The sequence below is a fragment of the Falco biarmicus genome, chromosome 7 (genome assembly GCF_023638135.1).
Source record: "Falco biarmicus isolate bFalBia1 chromosome 7, bFalBia1.pri, whole genome shotgun sequence".
Lineage (NCBI taxonomy): Eukaryota > Metazoa > Chordata > Aves > Falconiformes > Falconidae > Falco > Falco biarmicus.
Window position 1 is genome coordinate 30,490,085 of NC_079294.1, and position 15,664 is coordinate 30,505,748.

The 15,664-nt window shown below is 42.7% G+C and overlaps 1 protein-coding gene across 2 annotated transcripts in view; it reads right to left on the reverse strand.

Annotated features, from left to right (window-relative positions):
• Window positions 1-15,565, reverse strand: part of TTC7B (tetratricopeptide repeat domain 7B) — a 144,519-nt gene extending 128,954 nt beyond the window's left edge. The window contains exon 1 of one of the 2 annotated variants that reach the window (XM_056346639.1): window positions 15,256-15,563. In XM_056346639.1, coding sequence (XP_056202614.1) covers window positions 15,256-15,376 — 121 coding nt within the window. In that variant the 5' untranslated portion in view covers window positions 15,377-15,563. Of the gene's footprint in view, window positions 1-15,255 lie in introns of both variants that reach the window. The other variant, XM_056346642.1, reaches the window with a different exon arrangement.
• Window positions 15,566-15,664: the final 99 nt, after the last annotated feature.

Consider the following 15,664-nt stretch of genomic DNA (forward strand, 5'->3'; position numbering starts at 1 on the left):
AAGTAGATACTTCCCTCCTGATCTGTACTCATCAAAACCAAACAAGCAACATTCCTCTTTCCTTTTATTCAGTTTAATGCTTCACTGAGCAAACTTCATTTCCAAGAAAGAAACACGAACATCAAACATAGCAAGGATTCCAAATGACACTCTAAAAAAAGTGCTTTCGTTCAAGAGCGGGAATATCATCAAGGCTGCTTGCAATGAAAAGAGTGAGGTCTACCATTGACATTCTTCAACACTTCGAAGAGCAGAACTTCAAACGTGCCAAAGAGGAAAGTATCATGCATGACTTCCCTCTCATATGCATTCCTTAAGTAAGTCTCAAAAATTCTTCTCACCCATACTCCTGTAACAAGCATTTCTTAAGTTAAATACAGGAGATCTATCCTTATGGAGACAGTTGTAAAACACAGCTAGACTGCACACCAGCTCCAGAGATGTTTTGTTTATATACTCTGCTAAATTGTCATGGAAGGATATGAAACAACTAGTTTGGATGGTTACAATAGATCAGCGCATATCTTGCAAGAACAGGTTAGACACTAAGGAAAATGAAAATAAACCTTGCACTGTCAGGTGTGAAAATGCATTCCCTGAGGCATGAGGATTCTTAAAACGAAGTGCTGAAATCATCCCTATTACTAAAGGGGCAAATAATCACTTTACCTGGTTCACTTAAAGAACAGCACTGGCACATGCAAGAGCAGAGTATAGCCATACTCCCCTCGCTCAACAGCTACACCACAGAAAGAGGAAGACCAGCTCTAGAAGCTCTAATGCTCACCCATTTGTGGGAACACAGTAGAACAAGACAGGCATAGACAGAGATCTAACATTCCGCAGAAAGTTTGTAAGGTTACTCCTCTCTTGTACACAGCAGAATTTCTCAAACTGGGGAAAGTAAGAGGAGACAAACAAGAAGCCACCTCTGGAAAAATTAATTTAGCCTCTCTCTCTCTTTCCTCTGTCATCCTCCCCTCTGCAACCTAAGCTAAGTTTCTTCTCTCTGACAACGACTGGAGAAAATAAGACATTGTCTCTAAATACAGGACACACGCAAAAGCAAAGCCTTAAGTTCATGCTGGTGCATAGTCTGAAACTATCCAGACACCTTTAAGATGAGACAGATAGTCTACAGCACCCAGATATTTTGTTCCCATCATCCATGCAAGTTAGAGAAGCTGCTGATCCATACACTAGCTAGGGACAGTCACCGTGCAGCAGCATGTATTACACATACTTCCCTTCAGAGGAAAGGTGGGAGAGGAGAAAACAAAAACTGAAACTTACACACAGATCAGATTAACCATCAAAACAAAAGGTGTTCTTCTAGGTCACCCATATACAGCACAACTCACCCTTTCCCTGTACCACTGCTATATATCATGAGACACCGCACCATCAGAGAAAGTTAGACTGTCAGACTGGCTTTCATCACAGGAGCGCTGCACTCGCTCAGCTGCTGGTGACTAGCACTGAAAGACAACAGGTCACAGAATGCAAACCATAAAAGCTACTGCAAAGCAGGCTTTTCTTATTTACTGAGTCACTCATCTGCTAAGTCAGCCAGTTGGGGCCAGACATTGGCAACAAATTTTTAAATCAAATTATGACTGAGAGAGCACTTTATTAAGAAAGCATTGGCCCGAGGCATGTCAACCACTCTGTGCCAGTAAGATTGAGCCTCCACAGTGCTTACAACAAAATTCCAATTATGTGGACATTTCTGAAAGAAACTGTTTATGAAACCATATAGCAGAGTTTTTAATCAGTTTTAGCTATCCCTTAAAGACATCCTGAAATAACGCATGTAATTTTTGCAAAGAAATTGCTTTTCTTTTTCTTCCAGCACAGTATGAGTGATCTAGATTATATTCTTTTGTAAGACACTTTATAAAGACAGATTTAAACTCTGTAAAGTTTTCTGACACCTTGAAGTCTAGCATTGTTTCAGCCAGTCTAAACAGATGTTTCAAAGGAAAAAAAGAACTGTTAGTAAACAGTTGCGATACCATGAAAACTGGTTTCCCACTTTTGGAAAATTGAGATAGTTACGAATAAATATAAAATTCTTGATGAAAGGGAAGACTCCCTCTTATTCATCCATTCCTCCACTGAAGAGTTCATCAACAATTACTTAGCAAAGTTAGGAAGTATTTGACAATTTCTATCACAACTGTATTGCAGAATCATCTCTTAATGGGAGAAGGACAGCCTAGCTTGCCCATTTGTTTCTGCAACATCATAGTACTGTTGAAATAATCCACCTGCCTATAATAAACAACAAGTCTGAGCACCTTGGAACTAACTGCAAGATAAAATGAAGGATACTTTAGGTAAAATATCCATTTCTGTTAGCACTGAAAGCAAAAGCAAAAAACCCAGACATTTCTATACATGCAAGCTGTTTTCTTTCAGCTTTGAGAAAGCTTAGACACACTCATACATAATGTCTTGAGAAGAAAGTTGTGCAGGCATGGATATCCCTCTTTGCAATATGGATCAACCCTAACCATCTTCAAAATAAGAATAAAGGCTGGCATAAATACAGGGTGGGCACATGATGACATGTCTTCGTAAAATGGTGTCTAAAAATATAATGACAGCTGCTTTGCTACTTGATTTTTAACATCTGCTTTTTGAAGCAAAATTGTTACCACGCTATTGGGATCTGAAGCAGTTACTCGCAGAAAAACAGTGAATTAAAACAGAGGACTAATCTTCTTTTATCTTGGCTCAAGAATGATGAAGAATATTTATTACTACTAGCTTAAAAACATGGTTCATCTTGAATCATCCACTGCATCACCTGCTAAAATACAAAATAATCAGTTTCCTAATGAATGCTACCACAACCTCCAGGCATTTGCTGAAGAACCCAGGGTTTGTTAGCAGCCTAGGTGACAGGAATATGTAGCTCTAAATTCCTTTCTAAAAGTAAGCTTAGGGAGAAGGGGAGAGAAACGAAAGAATGTCAAAACTGCACACAGAAAAAAAACACAAAAAACCAGCAACAAAAAACAAGCTCAAACAGGATACAGATTTGGAGCTCTGTCTCTCTTGGATGAAAAACAAAGCAAAACATTGAAGGTTATCTAGGCCACAACTACTACCTATGTGGTTTCTCAAGTGTTCCTAATATTAATGCAGAAAATGTAACATTTTTTTTAAAAAGCCTGATAATTATATATAGATACACTTGAAAGCCACAACGCAAGCACTCCTCTCACAGATAGCATAGCTGCTATCACCTCTGTGGCAACAACTGTCAACAACCCTGTTCCTGGTATCAAGGCTCCATGCACAAGATGTTCCTCTGCAATGAAACATTCATGTCCTACTGCTGTGTACACTGGCAAGAATACTCATGATCCTGTGCTAACAAAGATGTATGGAGCCTTGACAGCTCAAGATCTAATGTGAGAAAACAATGGTTTTCCCCATACTCTTTCTTCCTTGTATGCCAAATGTCATAGATTAAAAAAGCATTTTTAGTACTTTTTTGCACTCTTTTCTGAGATACACAGCTGCAAGCAAAATGTGCTGAATTAGGATAAAATCTGCCACAAAGATTTAAGCAAAGAGGCTCAATCTCAAACTCAAACCCTGAGGATCTGAATTTGTATAGGAGGTATTTAGGAATAGGAAACAGAGCAAACTAGCTACAGAACCTGAGGTGACTGGCCAAACAAACTTAATCTTTCCTTGTAAGCAAGCAGATAAGATTTAGAAGCATGTTGTATCACTTCACCCACTCTCCACCAAAATCTTCAGTATTTCAGGTAACATATTTCAGACTCTTAAAAAGCACAATTGTCCAAATGCATTGAAGTCAAAAGATCACAGTTACTGTTAGTTCCAAATGAAGATACTGCATGAGGTGAGATCAATTAGATGAAGCATGGAGTTGTAAGAAAAAACGACGCTGCTGCTTCACCTGCCCCATACTGAATTCCAGAAAGAGAAAGAAATAAAAACCTCACATCTTAACTCAGGACTAAAAATAATTAAAAAAAAAAAAGCAGGGGAGGAAAGGGTCAAGGAGTAAAGACAACAAGTATGATATTTCCATCATCCCAACGGGACCATAAATTTATGTGCAGGATTCCAGCAAGTTGAGACTCGCCTTGTAATCCCCGTTCTGGTGCTTCAAATCTTTCCTGAGAGAAACTAGCTTGGGAGTGAGAAAGGAAACTCCTCCTACTCAATCCCTGGAAGTCTTACTCTCTAAAGGTAAAACTGAAGACTCAGAGTACCCGAAGGGCTGCATGTTGCATTACTTGGAGAGGATTTTTCCTCAGACTTCCTGAAACACGTTGGATTATCATCACACCTAAATCTAAAAAACAGAGGAATTTTTATCCAGAAGTGGGATGCACCAAGAAGGATCACAAAGCGGTCAACTGCTCCATATAGTACCCAGGCAAAAATTTCAGAGTAAAGTTTCTGTAAAATCAGCTGAAGATGAGAAAAATCTTATAGCATCCCACAGAACATTTATTAGAAGGCCACTTTGAAATGGAGATTTCTTCCAGAGGAGGATCTGGAAATCCTGGATCCAGAGCTGATTTCATATTCATCTGGCAGAAACAGCATAAAACTTGTTTTCTAACTGGAAACAAGTTGGCCATACACTTAAAACAGAGACATTTACTTTGTTCATAACGCATGTAACAGTCATTAAGAGCAATGGCTGTACCTGAAGAGGAGTATTAGCAGAAGTCTCCAAGTACTCATTCAAGTAACTCTGAGCAGAAGTTACTTAAATGAAAATGAATGTTAAAACTAATCTTAGATTTATATAAGGTTTACATTACTGAAAAGAAAAACAATATATGGATATAGAGATGTCACTTATGATTCCAACACTGACTACTAAGTAGCCAGAATTCACAGATCCCAGGATGGCTGAGGTTGAAAACGACCTCTGGAGATCATCCAGTCCAACACCCCTGCTTCAAGCAAGATCAGCTAGAGCAGGTTGCCCAGGATCTTGTCCAGTCAGGTCTCTGGGGACAGCAGAAGCGTAGCTAGAGAACATGTGCAGCCCAACATGCACTACTGGCAAAAAGGCTGCAGACTGATGCAGACAATACACATGTAAAACCAGAAACAGAAAACAGTCACCTGCTCAAAGAAACTTAATTCTACTTATTAACACCCTTAATTATACATGGTCATTCACTCCTCTGCCCCTGTAAGGCATGGCACCCTTTTACTGTGCAGCTATGCAGTATCTAGGCAGTTTTCCTGCTGAACAGCCAAAACTCACTTAGAAGAAAAATACAGGCTTCCCAGACTATTTGTGCATATGCAAATGTACTTCCAAAGTACCACTACTACAGAGATTTATTTTATGAGGGCATATATTAAGAAGAACAGAAAATTGCAGCAATTGTTTCAAATCATGTTATTTTTATGGCTTTTTGAAATATATATATTCAACCTCCCAAATTTTGTGAAATGTTAAGACCATCAGAACAGTAAATAATCAAGCCTGGACAGCCACAATGTATTATCTAGATTATTGATGGTTAATGTTTGAATTTAACTTGGCCCATTCAGTCAAATGCAATGTAAAACTAATAAATAAGAATGCAGGTCATACCCAAGCCTGGGAAGCACAAAGTGTGGGAAACAGGATCACCATCATCTTTGTGTGTTTAACTGGAAACAGTTCTAGTAACCACACATGGAAAGAAGCTAAATTCTGATCGTTCTCCCCCAGTACGCTTTGTTTAGGTTACAAAGAAGATCAAAGAGTGACTTGGAGAACAGGAAAAGCACACACTGTGATATCTAGGAATTCTTTTCGATCTTGCTTCCTGCCATGATTTGTTTCTCAAAGGACAAACCAGTTCTTCTGTCACTACTAACAACAACAACAGACTAGACTACGTAGATGGAAGGCAAAAACCAAATCATGTCATGGGGACAATGGCTCTTGTCCATGTTCCACCAAACAGCTACATTGCAACACAGTGCAAATTTGACAGATGATGACAATGGAATCCAGTTTTTGTTCTCCCAAGAAGGTAAACAAAATAGCTGACAAAAAAGAAGAAATAAGAGACTGAAGAAATCCTGACTCTGTGACTCTGCCCAACTTCTTATACAGCAGGAACACTTCCTTACTCCTAAACCTCACCATCCAGAGGTTTTGATTCGCATATTCACTCCCTTCTCCGTATTAATCAGTGATTAATTATCAGGTCAGAAAGTTTTTCATCTATGAGATGACCCGAAGCTCAAGATGAAAACCACAGATGTGCCTCTGTTCCCCAGAAGAGGAGATCATGCACTTCCCTAGGATTTCCAAAAGCCAGTCACTCACAAAAAACAGCCTCTTCTCATCCCCCCCCCCCCCGCACCCCACACTCTCCACCCCGGCAGCTGCATCTGGGAAAGCCCAAGTAAATTCCTAAAGGCAGTAACCTACACGTCACTCTCAGAGATGATTGTCTCAGGGACATAACCACCAGTTTTAAGACAGAAAGCATCTTTTAGCAACTTCATTGTTTGTTTGGTTTTTTAATTCTATCACCTGTTTTAAAAGCAGTAGGTCCCCTACTTCTGCCAGTCCTTAATCCCAGCTCTAAACCAATCTCATCACAGCCTGGATTAATGCTACAGACTGTAACTAAATAGTAAAAAGAAAAACAGAAGCATGACTGGAAGCAAAGCCCAGGCAAACCTGAATTTGAAACAAGGCACAGCTGAAAGATAAGCAACAACTTGTTCACATAACTAACTGCAGAAAAAAATAGGGGAGAGCCTGGAAGTTGCTGGTGTTTTCATATCTTGGTTGCCTTTGCAAAAGTTTTATGGAGATAAAACAGGTTACTGGGCTCAGGTGAGCTGCATTCAGGATTTGTCTGGAGCCAAAGGGATTTCCCACCCACTTTCTGTGAAATGAAGGATCTTTACACTTCCTTTTGGGAAAAGAACAGGTAAGTCTTCTGTGAAACCTGTCAACACCCTCCACCTCGGGACGTCAGCACCCCAAGCAGCTGTCTGCAGCAGGGGTCCAGCACCTAACAAGCTCAAGGCTGAAAAGCCTACTCCTTTATTCTAATAAAGGGGAAACTCTAATTCGTATAGCCAAGGGAGTAACCAAAACAGAACGATTCACAATTTCAGATTAAATGCTTACACAGGGAACTTAACAGTAGAGGAGCAGCATTTGCCAAATACTGTAACATGGAAGTCCTCTTTTATTTCCTCCTTTGTTTCAGTGCAGCTTAAACATTCAGGATCTACTTTCATTATCAAAAAAACAGCTCCTAAGTATCTGCTAGGGTCAGATCCTGATCATCTCCCTCTTTTCCAGAAAATACAAGCACATACTTCAAAGTTCTTCCTTTGCTTTACTGCCCTTTACATGTCACACACCAGAAACATCTGTTGTAGAGCAGCTGTATCAAAACTCAAGTTGTTGATTAATCATTGTTAATATGCCATCTCTACAGAATACTAATATGGGTGACGCAATTAGTAAAGAGTGCTTAAGGCAAGCAGCTTTCTTCCTACTACAATATTACATATTTCTTATGTGGTAATTCCACAGGCAGTGATCAAGATAATTATAAAGACAGAATGAATGACTTGACGAAATATTTGATTCTGGCCTTCAAATTTACAGCTCTATCTCCAGAGACCAGTCTATTCTGTGAACTGAATGAATCACAATCCTGTTGGAAAAAACAGCACCACACTACAAAGCTGTAGCAAAATCTGTAAAATGGATATTTAAAATTACTTTACAACTACATTTAAAAAAAGCCTACCACCTTTCATGCATTCCCTTTTCTTGAAGATAATGTGAGATTACAGTAAAGGATTTCTGTCTATGCATACACATTCTGAGTGGAATCACACCAACCACACACAGATCATCAGTGGGGTGGGAACCTGCAGAAACTCATACATCTCCCGAAGCAATAGAGCAACTGATAACATCTCTGATCAGAGCAGCTTACTAACTGCCACTATGCATTCTGCCACACATTTGCTGACACCAGAGAAATTCCAAGATTCAGCACTCTTCCTCCAGTGCCTGGAGCAGAGATCAAATGCTCTCCAATGATGAAAGGTCTTGCTACCAACAAACACAGCACTATTGGCCAGATATCCTTGCCCTCTCCAATTTATCTCAACATCCTGCCACTTTGCTTTTTACAGAATTATTGTCTTCGGTCTCTCCTCATCAGATCACCAATTAAATTGTGTTCAGTGCAGAGAAAATTCTAAATTCTTATTATTTAGAAGACAAATTTGTGAGAAGCAGGAACAGCCCAGATTTGGCAGGGAAGAGAATGGTCACATCTGGTGTGGTTAAGGACCCTCTGTGCCTTCTTTCCTACCATGCAAATAAAACTCAAACAGAAGCAGTATCAATGAACCTGAGTTTATGCTAATGAACTTATTTCCCTACAGAAAAGTTAATACTAACCTTTAACCCTTCAAGTTAGGTTAAAGGAACCTAGAGCAGCTATAATACAGACATATACCAGTATATATACACTGATAAGTCAGGCTACCATTTCTTCTTGTGACTTTCAAACAAAGCAACAGAATGCAATCAACCTAACATTAACATATGAGATGTGTATTATGAATGTAATTATTTTAGAAATTAGCAGTATCCTTATAAATGCAAGCAGACATAAGCTCCAAATAACCAGAAGTACTTAGTTCATTCCACTTAGACCAATTACATGCTTGCTCACAGGAGAAGAATAAAGTTCCCCTCGCCTTTGCCCTTCACTGGCTGCTGCCACTGTTCATTTTCCACTAGCTGTTACATTCTTCAGACCCCTGTGGGAGGCAAAGCAGCTCAGTAAGCCAGCAGAAGCTAACCCCAGAAACAGGAGCACAGAGTTTTCTGCTGGTCCAGCACAGTAAATCCTACCTCTGGTGCTCATAAACACAAGGGAGAGGCCAGGAACACATAACTGGGAGACACTCCATAGAGAAGGAACAGCTTGAGGGAAGGTAGGAAGAGCTCCTACATGCAATAGCAGCAAGGTGTTAGACCAGCTTGGTTACCTGTGAGATCATATTGACTATGCTAGCATTTTCTCTTCCAGATGAAAAGTCAGTTGGAATACAAGCAGCAGACCTACATCACCACTTACACTGTTGTAACACTCCTGGCTATCTGAAGAATCAAAGTTGTCAGTCAAAAAATAAGATAACACATCTTAGTACTGTCACCATCTTTGGCCTTCATCCAGAAAAATGTTTGTCCTTAGTATGCCTGTTCTTTAAATACCATAGTGAACGCAACAGAAGGAAAACAAAAATCAAATGAAAAGAGAGTTAATTTCTACTTTTGTCGAAATGCAAAGGCATTTCACATCACAGTCTACAAACTTCTCTGGTAGAGAGGTAGATCTCTTCAGAAAGCTTTCATGTATAAATTGCATTACACACTGTATGTATAAAAACCAAACAAATTTGATAAACACCTTCTAAGTAGGGCATGAGTCCTAAGAGGTTTAGAAATCCCTGGTTTACTCTAAGAATAAGCTTTAACCATACATCTGAGGTCTTGTATTTCACAAGGGAGCAAAACAAAGGAAAACTGATAAGATGTTTCTATTCCTGCTACTTATGTCCAGGCAAAGAAGTAGCATAGAAAGTGATAAACAAAAAACAGACACATAAAATACTTCCTGTTCCTTTGGGTTTGCTTCTCTGCTCCCTTACTCTGCAATGTTAAATAGCAGGAAAGACATAGTAAGGAACTATAGAAACAAGGTGTTGAGAGGAAAGGCAGTCAGAGAAAAGATCACACACAAAACAAAAGAGCAACAAACAGAAATGGGATATAATGGTAGTAAGAAATTAAATTAGTAAGAAAGCAGTGTGTTAAAAGGCTAGTGTATCTCCATCACCAAACTTGATAACCTGTTGGTAACATTCTGCTTTCATGGTAAGGTCACAATGCTCTTGGCAGCATACAGGTCTGCAAACTTCCAGAGCATGCATTCTCTTCCCCCAGTAATGCAATACTGGCTAAGGTTTCTACAGAACTACATCATTCCACTTCGCTTGAACTATAATAATTCACCTCCTCAGTGCTTTTTCAGACAGAGCCACACATCTCACTGAACTTGAGCAAGGTCATGTTACAATTACAGAAACAATGAATGACCGGAAATACCCGTGGAAATTCATGGATTCTTTATTTTATCCATTCAGGTTTGCCACTGAACTGACCTGAGGTTTCCTCACTGTGTTTTCAAAGGAAGGAAAGAAAGCATTAGAGCACTAATGTCCTGGGAACTCTCTGAGCAGACACAACCTTCATACTTAAGTCCATTGTAGCTGCTTCCTTCGAGATGCTACTGTTTCATCAAAAACTCACGACTAACTTGCAATCAGCTTTGAAATGTCATTGCTAGCTTCCAAAATTATCATTCAAACACCACAGAATTCCAGGCACCCTGAGAATCCCAAATCCCAAAGGTATGAATGACACAATACTCTCATTAAGACTGTAGCAGAGAGGTTTCAAAACACAACCCTCATAAACCTGAACACTTCAATGGTTGTCTGTAAGACCAACATGTTTTGATAAACTTACTGAAAAAAATCATCACTGGTATTTCATAAGTTTCAACATTAAAGTATATGTGATCATTAACACCAGAGTGTTGTGGTCATCACCAGTTATTTTGGGGACTGCTACAGTAAACTGTGGTCTCAGAGAAAATATCTCTCTTATGTATTTCATTCACACAACTGTGCTTTTGATGCCAACCAAGTTTTCCAAATGAAGTTGTACATGGTTGTCTTACAGATTAAGTCCTTTATTTAATAAATATTAAATAAAGCCCATTCAGATTGGCTTAAAATATAAAAGAATCACATAGCCAATGCTTCCCAGTTCTGGGTACACTTAAAAATACATTCTCATTAATCTCAGATATTCACCATTTACTATTTTACCTCTTCCAATAATCTGTGAACAAGTTAATTTGGTACTTGCAGTTTTGCTAATTCTCATGACCATGCTTTGCCACCATGCTGTTCATCAGCAATATCAGACAAAATTCAACAAACAAATCAAAATTTCTTCATATCATTTTCTTACAAGGAGCCTTTTCCTGTTAGTTAGACTAGTTGAGAACACTCATAAAGTTTCATCAATGGAAAGAGCTTTATTTCTAACAACTTGGGGTTTCTCTCAGTTCCATTTCAGATGTGATACACAGGATGTGAACACCTCAGGACAGCACCTTTCTTGCAACCAAACAGCCTCCAGGCTAGCCAACGACCACATCTTTGTGAACCTCAGAGCAGCATGATGATTTCTACGCCAGCTGCTACAATTTTTGTAAATCCTACTGTACGGGGTGTAAACGGCAAGGTGCTGGCAGCGGCGGGGCTCCAGGAGTGGCCCCATGGGAAGAGGCCTAGGGCTGCCCTGTCCAAGGCCCAGCAGGTCCACCAGGCCCACAGCAAGGCACAGCTGAGCCCTTCAGCCATGGTGACAGCACGTCTGGGAAAGCACATTTAAGAAAGGGCAAAATATGCCACAGGGAGGAGGAGGAGGGAACAGAAGGAGTGAGAAACAGCAAAGGGAACACCAAGGTCAAAGAAGGAGGGGGAGAAAGTGCTCCACTGTGCTGGAGCAGATAGATATCCAACCCTGCAGCCTAGGGAGGACCCAAGCTGGAGCAGGTGGATATGCCCTGAAGCAACTGCGGCACATGGACAGCCTGTGCCAGAGCAGGGTTGTTTTTTTTCCTGAAGGACTGCAGCCAGCAGGGAGCCCACGCCAGAGCAGAGCAGAGGAAAAACGTGAGAAGGAAAGACCAGTGGAAAGAAACCACCTCGCGCTGACTGTAACCCTTTTGCCCACTGCACCACATGGGGAGAGTCACAGGAATGAAGTTGAGCCTGGGAAAGGGGGGATGAAAAGTGTGGCTTTCATGTCTGTCTGTTTCTTACTACCTGAATCTATTTTAACTGGCAACAAATTAAATTAATTTTCCCCAAGTTGAGCCTGTTTTGCCCACAACAGTAATTACTAAGTGATCTCCCTGTCTTCCTCTGAAGCTACAAGTCTTCTCATCCTATTTGCTGCCCCTGCCCCACTAAGGAAGGGGAGAGACTAAGCAATTGAGTGGGCATTTGCTGTTAACCAAGGCCAGCCCACCACACCTGCATGTAACAGCTTTGACCCAATCTCTTACAGGAGTGCTGATGAAGCAAGAGCTCAAATGGAGATTTGAGCACAAATGGCCTGAGTCTCACCACTGCTGCTGAATCCTGGTTCTGAAGCAGGAAAATGCAATGGGTAAGTGCCTGACAATTCTGAGTTAAAGAACCTTCTTTCATCTATCTATCCTCTGTGGAAAAAAAATGCAAGTCACCAGCTTGACACAGAGCACACATCTTCCATGCTCCAAATTGTGGCTATTACTTATGGAATACCAAAGGTGGTGACCAATCCATTAACATTTGTCTTCACTCTTTACCTTAAAGCTCAGTAAGCTCACAAAGCCTTTCAAATAAGATCCATCAGATGCAGAAATTAGTTCTAGTAAGTGTCATTTTTGTGCATTCAAAATCCTACATAAAACTGTCATTTATATTTGATCCACTGTCAGGTTTTATACAGACTCATAATTCTACAAGGGAGTAGACAGGATCCACCAGCAGAACAGAATAAGCAATACAATAACCAAGTCCACGCAGAATACTGCACCTCTCAAGTGATGCACTTCTCCAGAAGTATATACTATTGCCTTATGCATCCACACAGACCTTCGTCCTGGGAGCTGTCATTGCTATTTCTTCCTTCATCTAATTTGGGTTGCAAGCTTAAAGGGATGGGAACTTGATACTAGAAAATACTCTATCAATGCAAGACAGCCCAAATAATAATCCAGCCCATTAAAATTTCTGTCAAGTTCTCTAAACCCCATCTCCAAACAGAAGGGTAATTAAGTCCTGGTGAAGTAACAATCTATTCTTTTGCAATAGTGCAAGACTGAAGAGATTACAAGAGGGCTTCCCCAAAGGACTCTTTCCCATCTGTGTTCAAAGAGCAATAAAACTTATTCCTAGCAACGCTGATATCCTCAGCTAAAATGCTCCAGTATTCAAGAGTCTGAGCCAGTTCCCTACACACCAATACATGGACAGAATGAAGATCGTCTCCCCTCTTTTTCTTCCTCTCAGACCTTTAAATCACTCCTATGACATACTGTACACATTCAGCCAAAAACCAGATCTTATGTTATATATTCCCTAGCTGATTTGTAAAACTGAACATTACTACAGAAGTAAGCAGTAAAGTTCTGAGTACTTTTTCTTCAATTAATTGCTTCAGATTAACTAACAACGTGGATACGCATTAGAGTGCCTTTCAGTTCATATCTCTCTTCACAGGTGGAACGGAGACATTGCCTCTCCTTCATAGTCTCACTAGCTGATAACCGTGGCCTGCAAACTGTTAGGTACGCCAGGATCTAGAACAAAAACTTACAGTTTTAGACACTCTCAACAGCAGGGGCAGGTACTTCATTCAATAAATTATTCTCTTCCTGTGTTAATCCACCACAAAAGAAAGAATCCCTTATGATCACTTAGCCTAGTGATTGTTACTGTTCTCAGCTAGAACTTGGAAACCATCAACATTGACTTAATCATTCCTGTGCTGTCAGAAAGAAACAACATCTACATATGACGCTTTCCCGTGCTGTAAAGATCAGGAAATATTCCAATAATTTGTATTTTGAGTGGTACAGAATCTGTAAGTTACCATAATAGGAAAGTCACTTAAGTGTGAAGTTAAGCAGACTACACAATCTTCTCCGATATGCTTGTTAGGTAAAAAGTATTCAGGTCAGAGAAATTTAAGTCGAACTGTCAATAACATCTTCCACCTAGCTCTCCCTACCTGTCTGAAATACCTTAGCGTATCTTAAAACTATGAAGAACACACTTCTCAGCCAGACAGCCAAAAAACATTTGCCTTGGCCTGAATTGATCTCTAGCTTGTTCATAGTCTGTAACCCAATGAAGCACGTCCTAAAACTAAACATAATACCTTCCATCTTTTCACTCGTGTTTATTTTTAGTTAGCGTAATACCAGTGTTTCAGGATCATCACCCAGTTGTTCTTAAGGCCAATGCGTGTAAGGTTATCTACTAGCCAGCCATTTATTCTTAAATTCTCTCTCTTCTCTTTACTTTGATCCCGACTTTTCCTGTATCTGTATTTCTACAGAGCTGAATCACGCAGTTTTCTTCCTTGGCTAAGCATGCAAAGCTATCGCTGCCTTTGCAACATACCACCAGTGACACCAACCTTACACCTCATCATCTCTCTCTGTTAACTTGTTACCTCTGAATTCACCCCACGTTCTGCCTCTGCAGACTTGACTTCTCTCGAAAAATACCCCCGGCTCCACCTCAAGCAAAGGAGCGAGCCCAGAAAGACATGCACCATCCCCACCTCCCTTCTCACGAACAGAAGGAAGGCATCCATGCCAAAGAGGACTTCCCTGCATCTCCCGTTTGTCAGGCACTTCCATACCTCAGCATGAAGCACTGCTTTCCACCTCCTTCAGCTAAACGTTTAAAAGTTTGTGAGGTAAGAACCAAGAGAGCCAAGCAAACCACTCGGCGTTTTCACAAGAAAATAAACGAAGCCGCGCTATATTGCTGAGGTACGTTTTCAAGAAAGGACAGAAGCCTTCACAGGACAGAAGCCTTCACAGGACAGGCTGGGCACAGACGCTCCGGCCGTGCACAGCAGCCAGAAGGGCATTCAGAGCCTTATGCACGCTGTCAGTGTGTGTGCCTGCAAAGCCGCAGCACTCCCGGTAAGGCACCGGACTGCTCAGCAGCCCAGGACGTAAATCCACACGGCCCCGCCGCCGGCGAGGCGAAGCGCGGCCTCCCTCCGGCGCCGGGGGTGCTGGAGGCGGGGGCGAGCGCCCCAGCTCTGCTGCCAGGGCCGCCGGCCGAGGCGCCCCGCACGCCGGGGTCGGGCCCTGGGCGCCGCCGCCTCCCCGCCCCGGGGCTCCTGCTCCGCGGGGCCGCGCCGGCCGGGCCGCCCCGACCCGCCCCACGCCCCTCCAGCGGCCCTCGCGCCCCGCCGCCTCCCCGGGCACCGCGGGGCGGCCCGCAGGCCCCTCACGCCGGCCCGCCCGGCTGCACCTGCCGAGCCCGGCGTAAGAGAGCCCCGCCGGCCGCCTCCCCGCCGCGGCCTGCCTCCCCGCGCCGCACCGTTAGCGATGAGCTTGGCCGAGAGCTGCTTGACGAGCTCGGGGATCCGCTCCCACTGGCACTCCGAGCGGCACCGCTCGATCTCCGTCTCCAGCCGCGAGCCCGCCTTCTTGGTGGCCATGGCCGGGCCGGGCCGGCGGGCCCCGGCGGGGGAAGGGGCCGGTGCGGCGGGAAGGAGCTGGGGCCGCAGCCGGGAAAGGACGGCGGCGGCGCCGGGCGCCTGGGCGGCGGCAGCGGCGGCGACCGAAGCGGCGGAACTTGAGGGCTGCGGCCCGCGCCGCGCTGGCGGCCGAGCGGCGGGCGTGGCGCCCCCTGCCGGGCGACGCGGGGCGGGGCGGCGCCGGGCGGCGCGGGGCGTGGCGGGGCGGCGGGGGCGTGGCCGCGGCCTGAGGCGGCAGCGTCCGCCGCG